This window comes from Anopheles marshallii, chromosome 2 (assembly GCF_943734725.1).
Source record: "Anopheles marshallii chromosome 2, idAnoMarsDA_429_01, whole genome shotgun sequence".
NCBI classification, from domain to species: domain Eukaryota; kingdom Metazoa; phylum Arthropoda; class Insecta; order Diptera; family Culicidae; genus Anopheles; species Anopheles marshallii.
In genome coordinates, this window is record NC_071326.1 from 33,280,305 (window position 1) to 33,295,975 (window position 15,671).

At 40.7% G+C, this 15,671-nt stretch overlaps 1 protein-coding gene across 1 annotated transcript; it reads left to right on the forward strand.

Annotated features, from left to right (window-relative positions):
• The first annotated feature begins 7,094 nt into the window (after nt 1–7,094).
• Nucleotides 7,095–11,218, forward strand: LOC128708205 (G-box-binding factor-like). The gene is made up of 6 exons (XM_053803165.1): nt 7,095–7,368; nt 7,501–7,764; nt 9,936–10,569; nt 10,641–10,798; nt 10,871–10,995; nt 11,066–11,218. The coding sequence occupies exons 1-6, from the start codon at nt 7,095–7,097 to the stop codon at nt 11,216–11,218; spliced, it is 1,608 nt and encodes a 535-aa protein (XP_053659140.1).
• Nucleotides 11,219–15,671: the final 4,453 nt, after the last annotated feature.

Sequence of the window (15,671 nt, forward strand, 5' to 3'; positions counted from 1 at the left end):
GGATCGGCGTGTGCCATCGACACAATGCTATCCTTCCACGAGCGATGGGGGTCGACGGGCATATAATACAATTCACTTTGACCTTCTGTCACCTGCCACCATCTTTGGTTGGAAGGATGGAAGCTAATCAGGTGTTTGGAGCAGAGCGTCCTCCATCCGTTTCGTGACAAAACCAACGAGCCACCGGAACTGTCTCGCACAATCGGTGACCAAAAGCTTTGCCCAGATGCGATCCAGCAACCAAGAACCTGTTTGTTTGTGCCGAACGGCCGACTGACGCGTGTTCAAAGGTATTTGCTGCGATCGAATTCACCGTGGCAGGATTAGAACAATCCGAGAATTAAGTGAATTAACCAATCCAATCGGGGCAGCTAAAGCTAACGCCAAGTGTGACAAAGAAGGCGTTAGACGTAATAACATTTGGAGATGGGTTTCGTACTAAAGCAATGGCTACTCGACGTTCTTGGTCGGGCGTGAAAGGTTTTCCTTTTAATTGCAAAAATATGTTGAAAGTAAGCTCGTTTTGCTAAGACCCTTCTCGATCATTGCAGAAGTTCCCAAGGAGTTGCGGGTGATTTTAAAAGGTTGTCTTAAAATAATTTTACACCACCTAGAAACGGTCTGTTTTGTTGCTGTTTTCGACGAAATGGAAATTCACACGTGCGTAACCATACCCGAAGGTGTTCTGGAAGCCGTCTGAAGGTTGTTTTTGCTTCTTGCTCCCCCACTTTGGTTGTTCCTCACTTGGCGTGCTAGAAGTCTGCACATTGTCTCGTAAAAGTTTGGGGTACGGGGGATTTAAAACTGATGCGGGCGTGTTGGGCTTTAGATACCAGTTTATGTAGGTTTCTACACACTTGCTCGTAACATTGGTTTCATCAAATCATTTTCTGTTGGTAAAAATTTGCAAGCCTTAAAGTGGTGTGAAATTGTACGTACTCGGTACAGGTACAAGATACCATACATGTGCTGGGAGGTCAGGCATAGGTAAAAGGTGGTTAAATAGACGGAATGGTTGGATGTCTTCCTCTACCAATGCCGGTTTGAAAACGTGTACAGATTTGTGTACTGTACTGTAAAACAAAGAGAATTACTCATTAATTGTTTCGATATTTGTTGTTTTTTTAGAATACTCATTAATACAATGTAAAACGTCTGAGAACAGCTGAGAAATGCATGATGGTTTTGTAATGCAGTTTGCATAGCTTTAGGCGTGTTATGATTTACCTTGTTGACATTTGCTCCTAGCGTATATGATTATAACTTGATCTTACCAAGCCTCTTGTAACCCTTTGATCGTTTCACTTAATTTTTTAAGTTCTCGCTTCTAAAACTGTCACACTTTTATTTGGGGACCTGTAATTTATTTTAGTGTTGATAATCCAATAACTCATTATTCAAAATCTTTACATAATCCTATTATTTTAACGTATATCAAGTAAATATGCGTATGCTTTGAAGCAGTACGACAAATCAACTATTGCGCTCTACTACTCACGCTACAGTGCTACGATTTTGTTGCCCGAGACATTATCGGGCTAAGCGGTTAACTGGTTAACGTTTTACCTTTTCTTCGAGACATTTGTTTTTTTCTTTACTAGCGAGTTTATGTTATATTTTTTTATACCTTTTATTTATTATAATTATCTTGGCTTTTAGCCTTATTATCAGCTGCAAATGGCTTTAACAATTACAATACAACAATGAACAACATTAACAATGGGTACAATTTTCGCACCCCGGGCATGCTTATTTTATTGTTTAATTTATTTTCACAAATATTTTTATAAATATTATTTTCAATTACTTATATTTCATATACTTATGTTTCTTATGTTTCTGCAACGACAATACTGTTATAAGAGAGGTTGTTGTTTTTTTCTATTACAAAAACGATCTGGCCCTATTGCTTCGGTTGTTTTTGCTCGCTATCTAGAATACTTAATCTCCAAACACATTTAAGGCAACCTTTTTTCCCATTTACTTTTGGGAATCGAAGTTTGAAATTATGCCTAGTGGAGCTATAATTAAACGCAATAATCAAACGGCCACCAAAAGCGTCCACTCGTCGTTGCTTCCGTTGTGGTCACAAATATGGCATCCATCACCAAAAGCATTGCACGCATGTCTTTTTTACGGTCTCTTAAATATATTTGATGGAGATGTCTTTATACCCTTTCCTCTGGAATAGCGTCGAGTTTTTAGGTAACCGTCTTATTTGGGTCTTATCAATAGCATCAACACTTGCAAGAACGCGTTAAAATCAACATATCATAGTTGATCGTTTCGTTGTAAAGTTTTCATAATGTCATACTACAATTAAGTTATTATAGTACAGGCAGTTCCCGCAATACGCTATTATAGTGAGTCGCGATAATCTGGAGCGATAATGAGGGAAAATCAACGTATCTCGAATTTCTGCGTAAATCGAATCCGCGTGTAAAATTATTTACATTTCAAAGTTACAAAGTTACCTTCCTTCTTTGCATTTAGTTTATTCAGCAAATCTGGCAACTTTTTGAAACATTACATTAATTAAGAACAAATGTTTTATACGACAAAGAAAGGAATTTTCGACAAGTTTTTTATCTTTTTGCATAGTTTTTGTGCTATTTACTAACTCAGCTACCAAATATTCCATGCATAGAATTTAATGAAAAAAAATATCCGATCTACAACCTACCGAAGGAACACATCAACATGGAGAAAATTGAGAACACGCGAAAACTCAATTCGGCTGCTACGCTGGAAAACTACGGAAGCCTGAGAGCGTCGGAGCAGACAAGAGAATCAGGGCGTGAGAGTGGAATACGAAAACAAGGGAAAACACTCATTTTCCCACGCTGAGAACGACAGGAATTCGGTGCTCACACAGCATAAGAGTTTCCATAACTAATTTTAATTAAATGTGATTTTACATCGATCAATACGTGACCATGTTTTTTATTACATGATCGTTAGAGGACCTCTATGGAAACAACTTGAACTATTGAATGGTAATGATAGAAAGTCATACACTAATCACAAAATATGCCTTTGATCATTACCAACTCATTCACTATTTCTGCTCACTTCTGTCTATTCGAAACCTCGCAGTGACCGCTAATGAGTGCACAAGGATTCTAAATTGGATAATCCTCCTCCGCATCCTTCACGTTTTTAAATCACAGCAATGAAACACATACCAGCGCACATTAGTGCTTCAAGATGCGTGGGAAAATTTTCCCCTTCAATGCCTAACATAGCCCAAGCGTCTCCCGAAGGCGTTAGACGTTGCGTTTGAGGCAAATGCGAAGATCAAAAGCCGAAGCATTCCCTTGGGAGCGTGGTAATAGGAAGCAGTAAAGCAGACTAGGGCAGGCGAAGGAATTGTGGCATTGGAGGAAAAATCACTACTGCCATTCTGTTTAAGCTTCCCTTCGTAGCATGGCATTACCGGGTGTTGATGAGACACGTTTGAATACACCCAAAAGAAACGTACGCTACGGTTGGAGTGAAAACTGAAGCTACTGCGATGCTTTTACATTTGTGGTATTTTGCTTCTATTTTGTTCCACATGCTTCATCCAAGTCGCACGTTCTACCTTCAGCATTGCTGCTATTCCGTACCGCACGGTTTGCGCTGAATTAAACGTGTGACAATTTTTGCCCTTAATTAATGTGTTACTCACAGTTTTTCTTTTGGAGGGAAATGTCTCGGCTAGAAAGCGGATGCGTAATTGAAGTGAGTGGAAAATTCGCATTTAATTTTCACCCGCACGAGGTGAATGACGTGTGGTGAATACGTTCACGTTCCTGGTTTGAAACAGTTTTTTTTTTGCTGTTGTTCCGTATCGTATGAGTAGAATATTTTATACTGCAGCGTACATTCTCGCCTTCCCTCATTAATTGGCCACGAGTGCCTGCAAAATGGAAGCGAACCCGGTCAGGAGAGAAGAAATGCTTTCAGTTAATTTGTTGATGCAAAAACGTACACATTAACGCGTGCAGTTTTGTGGGGAAGTTATGCGCACCTCAAGAGATAAATGCACCTGCAATCCGGCGTAAAGTGGAGAATGATGAGACAGTAATGTGCACGTAATCTTGCACATGTACTAATGTATCATTTCCCGCGTACGCCGTTGCCCAACAACGGATTGTTTTGGTAGGCAAATATTTTTCACCGAAACCACAGACACCACCCGTTCGTACCAAGGGGCCTTCGTTTACGTTTTGTGCCTAGCACGCGGCGATGTGGGTCAACGCGTTTCACGCTACTTGGTTGGCTGGATGGTTTTTAGCAAGAAACTAGAATCCCTAATGGGTGAATAAACGAAAACACCAGCACAGCCAGAACATCCTGCACTCCGCGGCACATTGTGTGGCATTCTGGAGCCACATCCACCGTGTTGCCATGCTGAAAAACTCAAGGTACAACAGTGAAAGAAGATCATTGTTGTTTCCACTGTGTGTATGTAGGGGGAAACGATAGCATGCAGCTTATCCAGCATGATGCTGCGGTTTCGAAGGTGGAGGGTGGCGAGGTTTCAATTTGGGTTGAAAATAAGAATGTGACATAGTTTTGTGTCGGTTGCTTTTGGGAGGAGTGCAAAAAAGGGGGTAAAAAGCCAGTGTCTTAATTATAAGAAAAGCTTGTCTCGGAAGAAGGACGATTAATGCTTTCACAAATGTCTGTCACAATTTTTTTATGGTTCTTGTGGAAATCTAAAGAAGCTTTTTCCCTCGCAACCTCCGCTATGTCTGTACAAATTGTCTTCTTCAAGTTTTCTTTTTTACGGAATAATATAATAGAATTTTGTTTCTTTTCGTTTCTTACCACTTCGCTGTCTTAACATACCATTTTGTATTTCGAGATGTGGTTTTCAGATTACATTTAAAGGGTGTGCCAAAACCAGAAGCTACACATACAAGAGAGTACATCAATATATGTATTGGAAAAGCGCACAAGTTATCACACACGAATTGGTTGGAATTCTGAAAAAAGCAAACAGTAAGAATTTGCGATACCCGTTGCGAGTTCGCCAAATATCATAAGAAATCAAATTTTTAAAAAATATTATGAAGGAAGATGTACTAATCTAGTCCTTGACGGACTAGATGTTGTTAGTTTATAAAATTTAAGCAAACGTTTGGACTTTCCATGCTCTTAATTCAAATTTAGGCTGAACCGATTCTTCCATTGCAAGTATTTACGGTCAAAGTAACTTGATGTTCACTTCGACTAACTCTAACTTCGATCACAGGGATAGATCTATAATAATATTAACACACTGAAAAAGCTCAAGAAAAGTAGCTAGTATAAGACTACTCAAAAGTACGTAAATTCTTTGTAATATTGGAACATATAAATCGAAAACCAAGAAGAGGGAATTAAAGAAGGTTAACAACATGTTTTCTTTCACATATTAATACACAATACTTAACGCTAGAATCAGTCATTTTTACTGGAATGCTTCATTTTTATCACATTAATGTTTGAGGTAAAACAATTCTACCTTAGTTGATGCATCACTTTTACATATCTTTTCTGCAGTGTGTTCTCAAATATGTAGTAAAACATAATCCAGGGCTTTGAAATTGTTTGTGGAGTGATCATCAATGGAAAAACGCTTAAAACGTTTGGTAGTTCTAGTGTTAATTAGAAGAATTGCTGACTGAAATAGTATAAATTCATGTATGTTTGAAGTATCTGAGCCGCAGAGTTTATAATTTCTTCAGTTAGGCAAAGGGTTGCTATTCAGCTGTGTTGCAAAGTATTTCAAAGCATTAATTTAATATTATATTTTTAAGCTTAGTGTACGTTATTACGGAATACTTTAACTACTTTGGAGAGGTGGTGTTAATAAGATAGGGATGTGAATATTTGAAGGAGAAACTATCTATTCAGAAAACTCTTACAATCAAGTGCTAGAATTCATTCTTCCCACACGAACAAAGCATAATTTAAATGCAATTATAAACATTTAAAAGACGTGCGTTGTGCTGTAAAACGTCCTCCGTAACGATCAATAACCAAACCATCAGCATAATTGAGACTACAGCCGGTTAAATTAAGCCCTAATACTGATGAGCTCATGGGTAAATCAATCGTGAATCATGAATAATGGCCGCGTGCAAAGATTGACCGTGAACTTCCCAGCGCACGCGTTTGTGTAGATCGTCCGCACAACATTGAACACGGAGTATGGTATTGTCCAAAACCCCCCCCTGACACTGACCACAGTCTGTGCTCGTTTCTTAAAAAGGAAACCCCTTCCCGGCGACGTGACTGCTGGACGCTCGGGGACGTCTTTTCGGGCCGTACACTATCGTTCTTCGCAATTCAACCTGTTGACCAACGCAGCAATTGGTAGTCGGATCCACCGATGGCAGCAAAATGAGTACACTGTAATGTGTTTTTTGCGTTTTCCATACGGGCCATGCCGTCTTCCGCGTGCACTAATTGAAGTTGGAGGGGTGGGGCGGTCTATTAACATAAAGCGTGTGTGACGCCATTGCAACGGGCCGAATGAGCGTTTACCTCCCACAGCCAGGGTGGACGGTCGGGTTGGATCCGCACCGAATCGGGCAGCGGGTGTTTGATAATTCAATCACAAAACTGTTCACATCTCGTTTCATTTCCGTCGCTTGATTTGGCCCGGAGATGGTCCGATTTCCCAGCAAAGCGCCCACAGCCCAGCCAGTGCTGGCGAGTGAAAAATGATGTTCGGTTTGTTGGCTTAACAGCTGTGTCCAGCTTTCGCTTTCGATTTGGACTGGGTGGGGGGGATTGTTTTTTTTTCCTTCTTGTTTGTTTATTTGTTCAATCCCATTCTGTGGTTTCATTTCCTAAACGATCTACGGTACGGTGTTGCGGAGAGAAGATTTTTAGCAATTTTAACACAAGCCAGCATCTGAAGTGTCCTCTCACTGACGCCTGCCCGTACTACGAGCGTGTTGTGTCCAGTGTGTGTGTGTGTGTGTGTGTGTGTGGTGACTTTCTGTGGTGAGTGTCGCCGTCTACTGACTCTCGTTCTGTACTGAACAAGTGATAAAACTGCGTGCATTGTAAGCGACGAACCCCCACCCTGTTCGAAGGGTTTCCACCTTTGCATCATGGCCGGACCATTCGTTGGCCCGCCAACGACGCAGACACCCACGGTGTCGGTAGCAGGAGTTGGTGCCGGATTGCTGAACAAGTTGGACCGTCTAGCCGGGTCGACCGTGCTGCATGAGGCTCGCGTTTATCCGGTAACCGTACCGTCGGTCAGATATCGGCCTTCGAGCGGCTTTAACAATGGGTCCGAAATGAGCTCATCAATGCCCGCCGCAACCTCACCCACCGTCCTGACGACCGTCGTACAGACGGATGATTTCGTCGTCCTGCCAGGTAGCTTCGAGTTGCGATGTGAAGTTTTCCCGTGTCGATTCTATACGCTGTTAAGGCGCAAAAGGGATAAGAGAGTATTTTCAATCGAAGCAGAGCTAAACTAACGCAGCCTTCCATTTTGTGTCATTCCAGGGCCAGAGGATGTGCTGCTGCTCAACACGACCACTGGACTGTACCAGCAATCGGTGACGCTAACCGCACGAATGTATCCGATTGAGGCCACCGCGGCAAAGTCGATCTGGGGCCTACCGACGCTGATCTGGGGTATATTGATCGGAACGGTCGTGATACTGATACTGATCCTAGCGACACTGTTCTTCTGCTGCTGGGTACAGCCACGGACGCGCAAACTGCTCAACTCGAGCTACTACACAACCACCGCCAATAACGGACACGGTACGTATTCGTAATATTTATAATGAATTCTTGAAATCAGTTTTAAATTTATATGAACGTATAGTTTTTTTTATAGAAATATTAGAAGCAATGAAAAAATCTATATAGTGACTTACCAAATTTTATGTTTTTACTTAATTTTAAATCAATCTAACGTTTGAAGAAATGTTGAGCCATAGCGTCCCGTTCAGCGTTCCAAAACACCTTAGGATAAACGCGAAGATAAAGCAATGCACAGTGGGCAGTTTCGAACGAATGTCGGACGAAAACTATCGCCCAAAGGGGAATATTTTGTTTGTTGAAAAATAAGTAATAGCATGATTTTTTATTTCTTCTTCAACAAGAGGCACTTCTGAAACAAAAGTTAATAGTTAATTGACCTTTTGTTTACATCGCGGATGAATGACTCCCTAAATCTCCCAAAAAGTGGATCCTAAACTACTCTATGTTATACTATACTTTTTACAGTATATTAAGTTTCGTTTTTTGCAATTTATTTAAAATTTGAAGGAATAGATAAAAGCAATGTTGAAATAATTTAATAATAAAATAAAATTTAATTTCTTTGTGTATTTTTTTCATATTTTTTGGGCCTTTATTACAAGCCTTTTATTCATTATGAGCCCTGGTACAAGACGAATGGAGTCGCCTAGTAGCGTAAAAAAAAACTATCTTACAAAAACTTTAATGTTATAAAATGGAGCAAATTCGAGCAGATGAATGCTTGTATGAAAGAGAAACTATAGGACTAAAACCTACAACAATTGATAGTTCGCATTTTTGCGAAGTTTTAAAATGGCATCATGTCCAACACGAAAATGTTATTAAATAACGAGCTGCTTTTTATCTTATCAGTGCTATTGACAGTAATTATGATTGGATACTTCGAAATATCATTTAAGCATAATCTAAAAAAAAAAATATTTCCGTAGAAGTGTCAATCAGAAACATATTGCTATAGCTTTTTGAAACGTAACAGTTTGAAATCGATACTTTTTCAACCGAGTTTTGTATTTTTTTCCGTAACATCCAGCTTTGGACGTTCATAGATAGTAAAGTAGACATAAGAAGACACAAAAAATATTTCACTTTTGGAATTTCTAATTTTTATGTGATAGTTTCAAAAACTGTCTTTGGTTTTGTAAAAAAAAACGATCTTAGGTTTTAATAGTTTTTGCTCGTTAACTCCCCACTGTGCAGTGGTAGGACTTGGTAAATGCTTGCGTAGAATGTAACGAATGCAAGCAGTACCAATAATAAAACTACTGCTAGCTGAAGATTATCTTTATCTTTAGTATCAATCGTTAAGGCGTTTTTGCCTTTTCCATGAGACGTATGCTTCCTGGGGAAATATTGGCTTTAACTCGAGATAATTATCTTTAGAGCCGATCCTCGATCAAGCAGACACCGGGAAGGATATTACGTACATCGGATATACATTCATCGTACGATGTACTATGTATAACAGGAAGCATTTTTAAAGAACAATATGTCCTTTGAAAGGTGATAATGGTTTTGGTAATAGACGATCTTCTTTATCTTGGCCCACTCATAGTATACCACCTTGTAATGACATGGTCAGATCTCCGCTACCGGAAAGCTTGGTCTAGGATTGCTTTCCTCAATCTCCGTTTACATCCAATCTCCAACAGGTCAAGATCTACTTGATCCAATTTCTTAGCTGATAGTGGTCAGCCATTATTTAAGTTTTTGTTCTTCGATATTTTTTGAATGAAGGAATTTTAATTAACAGGGGCTCTCTGAAGTAATAACTAGAGCTATACCACAAGATAAATCGTTAAATTATTGATTGTCAACGATTTAGGTTGCGTAGATGTAACTTTCCTGCGTTCCTTTCTCTGGGGAATGCTTAAGACAGAATATGGGAAGTGTTCCCAACTTTCATCAGCCGACGAGATTGGATGTAATCGTTTCTATCATTAAGCAGTTGGAATCGAGTTTGAACTTGTTTTTTTTTTGCACGTTGATGAAATAAAAGTTCGAAAATTGCACTTGAATATTTCTTTGCTTCTTTTGTGATGATGTTGAGAAAATTCGTATCGCTGTTTATACGTTTGGAGAATTTTCTAATGTTGAATAATTTTATATACATGTATTTATTGGTAGTTTCCAATGGTACTAAAAATGTTATGATATTTCTACCTTTACAGCTTCCCAGAGCTCGATTGTTGCCAAATCGTGTACCAGCAGCGACTCGAACCAACTAGTGATGCCCCTCTCGATCGGCATCTGCCCACCACAGTACAGTGCCCCTCCGCCGCCCTCCAACAGCACGACCACCAACACCCCGCAGCACACCGCCGCTAGTGGTAGCAACAGTTCGCTACACCATGCTTCCCATCCCGCTGGCGGTTGTGCCCATCATACCTGCAGCACCGTCACACACGCCCCGAACCAGCAGTGCACCATGGCATCCGGTGGGCAGGACTATAGCCACGTAAAGTATGGCAGTTCGCCACAGCAGTACGCTTCCCAGCAGTACGCACATCATCACCATCATGCGCAACAACAGCAGCAGCAGCAGCACCATCAACACCAATGCATACATTACCAGCAACAGCAGCAACAATACAATCAGCAGCATCATCATCATCAACAGCAGCAGCAGCAACAACAGCAACAGCAGCACGTACAGCTACACAGCCATCACGTGCACGGACAGCAGCAGTACAGCCCGTATAATCAGCATCAGTACTATCATCATCCTTCAACGCAACAGCAACAACAACAACAACAGTACCTTCACTATCAACAACATCAGCAGCAACATCATCAACAGCAAAGGTTGTTGAACGAATGAAATTTGCTATTGCATTGGCATGATACTGAACTGATAGGATTTTTTTTTATTTTAGGGAGCATCATCACCAACACCATCAACAGCAACAGTTGCAACATCAGCATCACCAATCCTCCTCAGGGCATAACCGTCAGTCGCCGCAAAGTCAACTGGTGCACACACAGCTGCACAAGTCGATGTGGGCAATCAATCCACTATACGCTTCCAGTGGAGGTAAGACTCCCCCAGCCCTTTAAGAATCGATTTATTTACACATCCCAACCGTATCCCTGTCTCTTTCCACAGTGATCGACGATGACAACGATGGTGACACAAATACCACCTACCGGACACGCTCCTTACCATCGTGGGGTAAAAACAAACAGCGCCCACTATCGAATGCGGACGATCTGGAGGAGCTGTACGCAAAGGTACGCACCGGCGAGCAGATGCAAAACAGATTCCCTTTCGCTCTAACCATACGCTTGCGCTTGCTTTTAGGTGAACTTTAGTAAAAAACGACGCAACCGGATGCGCAACGATGAGGCCGCCATTATTGCCCTGTGCCGGTCACGGTCGCAAAATCTAGCCGCACTGCCGCTCGCCACCGATCAGGATGCAGTGGTCGTGTACGACGAACGGACGGCGCTCTAGGCAGCGCCGGAAGCTAAACCCGCTGGCCAATGTACATTCTATCGTCGGAGCAGGTTGGCTGTATCGCTCTGCGACGTTCTTAGTGTAGTGTAAACCCCTGAACAAACCCGATCGACCGTAGTTGGTAGCTAATCGAAAGAGGACGAATAGCGCTTTCCATTTGTTGGGTGTACGTAAACGAATGCGATCGATTCTAGATTTACGCGTAGCTGTACACTCATTTCTCATATACCGCTACCGTAGCATAATCACTCGATTCCGAAGGAAACCGTTGTTAGATTTGCCTACCTTTACCTTTAACCGCCCAGTGCCACTCAAGCCTCTGACTTCCTCTTTATCGTTGAATGAGTATGCGTGGAACTAGTGTTCACGTAGCGGAACGGCTCGTTAGAAAAACAAGGACAGACTCATGCTCAATTGCCATAGAAAATTTCATCGATTGTAGATCGCGTTTATTGTACTCCGGACAACTTTGCATTAAGCCGTTGTTGCATTTATTCAATCCCAACCGTATTAGCGTAGGATTCGATGTTCTCTTTCTTTCCAATCGATATCGGCATCGTTTCGCCCTCCCTCTCGGAAGCGAACATGTCCTTTTAAATGTGTTTAGCAACTCGACGACTCCCGCGTTGGTAGTCTGACCCGTGAATTAGCAATCTAAAAGAAGCGGAAGTGCATTGCCACCCCTTCGTCCCGAATGTTGAAAATGTTTGCGTGAAACAAAAACGAAAGTATCTAGTATTAACCGGCAACAGGACAAACCAGAAAACCCCAATCCCACAAACAATATGTACATGTGTTACAAAATGAAGACTGATGAATGAAACCGAGACGGCAAAACAAACCCCCTTACTACTTCCGCTAAAATGTAACACTACCTTCCTTAGCCACACTATGGGACGGGTGTATCGGTGAGAAGACAAAATGACCGATATTTCGTATCCGTTTTAACAGTACATCTATTGCCACTGTATATGAGAGCGGCTACAATCGCCAACAACTTAGTATAGAGTATTTTCGAACGCCAAAAGCCAACGTTCTCGGTAAGCTACTAGATAAAACAGCTAGTCAATTCGTTTACCAAACAATGCTTTTAGTTCGTAAAGTCGCACGCTGTAAAGCAACACCCAACACAAAATCTTTGTACTCAAAATGCACTAGCAACGGTGTTTGTGTGAAACCGTAACGAAACGGGGCGGGGAAAGGCGAAATGCTTTTCAGCCTTCTCCTTACCTTCCGGAATAATCTTATCATTCGTCGTAGCAAATCTTTAGCAAAACTCGTTATTTGGAGCAATCGTATCGAATTGGCGACTATCGGGTCCAAAAGGTAGTTTTGGAACGTGGTGTGTGAGACGATGCAAGTGATCAATGCACGTGTCGTAATTGTTGGAAAGGAAGGATAGTTATGTTGGGAAATGCCAATCTGGCTTCGACAAGTGGATGGTACAGGAAAAAAAAAATTAGGAAATCACAAAACTACATTTGTTTGTAAAACAACAAACTGAACATAGTTGGAACGTATAAAATGAATTGATGAATTAAACCGAAACCAACCAGGGTGTGTTATTTGTATGATTTGTTATTTTTCGCCAGCTATCCCAAACACACCAAAACGTTTTGGTGTGTTTAGGAATTTATAGCCATCTGCGTTACTGTTTGAATTTCTGATTTAATGCACCCGTTAGTTTTGTTTAGCTTAGACACGAACCAAAAACGACCTTTTACAAATGTGTCTTGGCTAACATTCGTAAATCCCAGCTGCACTGGGTTTACCTTGGCATTTGATGACGAGTCCACCACCTATTGGCATCGGTTGGCTGTTATACTGTGAAGCGTTTGTTGAAAGATTATTTATAAAATGACTTTTTTAAAATGAATTTTTAGAATACTTATTTCCACTTTACGAAGAACATTCAAAATTAATATTTCTACAGTTATTTCAAAATTTACACCGCCACTTTATGAAAATTAATTTTCATAGTAATTGGGGTGGCGTTTCTAGTTTCCGTTGCAATTGATATACAGGCTTAACTCAAAGTCGTTTCCATGAATTTGACATGATTTTTTTCCGCCGAAGCGCCAAAACCTGGAGGCATGCTTATTTTCATTATTTTCCCGCTTAATTAAACTTTAAATTAAGGGAAAACTTCACCTCAGGGAACAAGGAAACACTTCACATTTCGGGTAGAGCACATGTTATTAACGGTATTAATACCATTTTAAAAGCACGAATAGCATAAAAACACTGCTTTATTTGATGCATTCTGGTGCGCCAGCAAAAATACAGCCTGACGAAGCAAACAGCTTGAATGGGTAAATAAACAGCGCGCTTTCTGAATGGGAGGGTTCAGCAGTGTACGCCACCGTCGGCACAGCAAAATGTTGATCGAGAGACGAAATGTGCGCTTCCGAGGCTCTTTGGACGCGTCTAGAATAACATCTAGAACCAGAACACAGAATATCGAGAAAGAATCTTTTCTTTCTTTACATTACGTCAATCTACCGAAAAGTCTAATCGTAATAATGATAAAGAACTACTCATTGGAAAATATATAAGAAGCATCAGCTTGAGCCTTATGGGAAATGCTGGATCAAGTCTCTAACATTTCGATTTTTTCTACTTATGAGTAGCAAAAACAAATAAAATAAATACTAATATTACTATGTGTTACTATTACATTTCGATTTTTTCTACTTATGAGTAGCAAAAACAAATAAAATAAATACTAATATGACTAATCTTCTTTGAAAGCGTGCTTCCCTTACTATTTACTCTCCATCATCCATGTTCGATAGAACCATAAATGAGGTTCTTGTGGACAGCGGCTACAAAAGTAGCACGAACAAAACAAAACAAAAAACACAAAGAATAACAACATGCTCGAGATTGGACGGTCGACAGTGTACGCCACCGTCGGCACAGCAAAATGTTGATCGAGCGACGAAATGTGCGCTACCGAGGCTCTTTGGACGCGTCTAGAATAACATCTAGAACCAGAACACTTTCAATTTTTTCTACTTATGACTAGCCAAAACAAATAAAATAAATACTTATATGAATAATCTTTGAAACTGAGTTTCAAAACCGTACAAATAGGCGAACGCTGTAAAAAATCTCCTTTGCGGCTTTACACACTTGCTCCAAAAATGATGGAAAACTCAAAAATATAGGTATTTTCCACATCCATTACTAGCGGGCGTCATTGTTGTCGCGCTCTACCTAACGTGCGCTATATCCAGCGCATCGCGGAGCTTGTGGTTGGCTCTGGTCGTAAGATCACGTCGTTTCCCGATTGGCCCGTTGATACCGTCATACGATCGTACAATATCGTGTGTCCGTATTGAATGCATATCCTCAAAACACACAAACACACCGAAACACCACGATGCAACTTCCCGGCTATAAACGGAATGGTACACTACAGCTTCCTCAGTGTTTGAGTTCACTTCACTATAAACACTCGTCCCACTTGTGCCGAGCCTTCCGCTTGTTTATCGTTTCCTCATTGAGTACTTTCGTTGGATGTATCGATGTGTTAAATAAGCCTATTCGAACGATCCTTTAACAATTTTCGATCAAACAGCACAACGAACAACAGAAAAAAGGAAGAAGAAAATGAAGAACACACACATTCAAACCATCCTTTTCCAGTCGGCAAACTTTGTTCGTAGGCAGTGCAGGATTGAAGCGGCCAATTTTGGAGTAAAATACTCTGAAACATCAGTGGATGTCAGTTCGAAAGGTAAGTGAAACCATTGAATAATGTTCATCACACAATCCTCGCTGCCAAAAAAGGTTTTATGTTTTGGTTTCTTGTGTGTTAGATGAAGATTTAAGGAAGAACCGCACGGGCTGTGAAAAGATTCAGATGGAGTCATCAGTGGCATGGAACAGTGCGGAATGGATACTGGCGTTCAGTTATAACAAGGGAAGCATTGGTCTGTTTTACAGATCTTTCATGCGTTTGCTGTCAAAAAGGAGAAAATAAAGTAATGTAAAGTAAAGTAATGAGTGTAAAAAGAGTTTTATGAAATGAGAAAAAAATTAAAATATCAGTTTCCTGTTATCTGTTGCATTTCCGTTTCACTACAAAAAGGTTCCATATTTTCCATATCACTCTCATTCATCGTGTGTGCTTGTTTAATATCAATTAAATTCCCCCCGTTAGCCCGGATTTGTGTTTTGCTTCTTTTGCAGTACGTGTATTTTGCTTTTTATTCCTATTCTCATTCGTTTTACCAATAACGTATTGCGTATTACAATAGCAAATCGTACGCAGAATCTAACAAGATGGGATTCGAACATAGGACGTGACGCGCCCGTGAAAGCACAGGCTTAGTATAGTAGCAGCACATCGCAGTGCACCGTATAACATTTCTGTTTTTTCTTTTTTTTACATTTCCCACCCAACAAACGCTCGGCAAAAAATGGAAATGAGATTCAAGGTTAC

Excerpts from the sequence above, each read along its gene's own strand:
- LOC128708205 (XM_053803165.1), top strand. The coding sequence starts at position 7,095 with ATGGCCGGACCATTCGTTGGCCCGCCAACGACGCAGACACCCACGGTG. Across the intron at positions 7,369-7,500 it reads TGATTTCGTCGTCCTGCCAG|GGCCAGAGGATGTGCTGCTG; the intron begins GTAGCTTCGAGT and ends GTGTCATTCCAG. Across the intron at positions 7,765-9,935 it reads CACCGCCAATAACGGACACG|CTTCCCAGAGCTCGATTGTT; the intron begins GTACGTATTCGT and ends CTACCTTTACAG.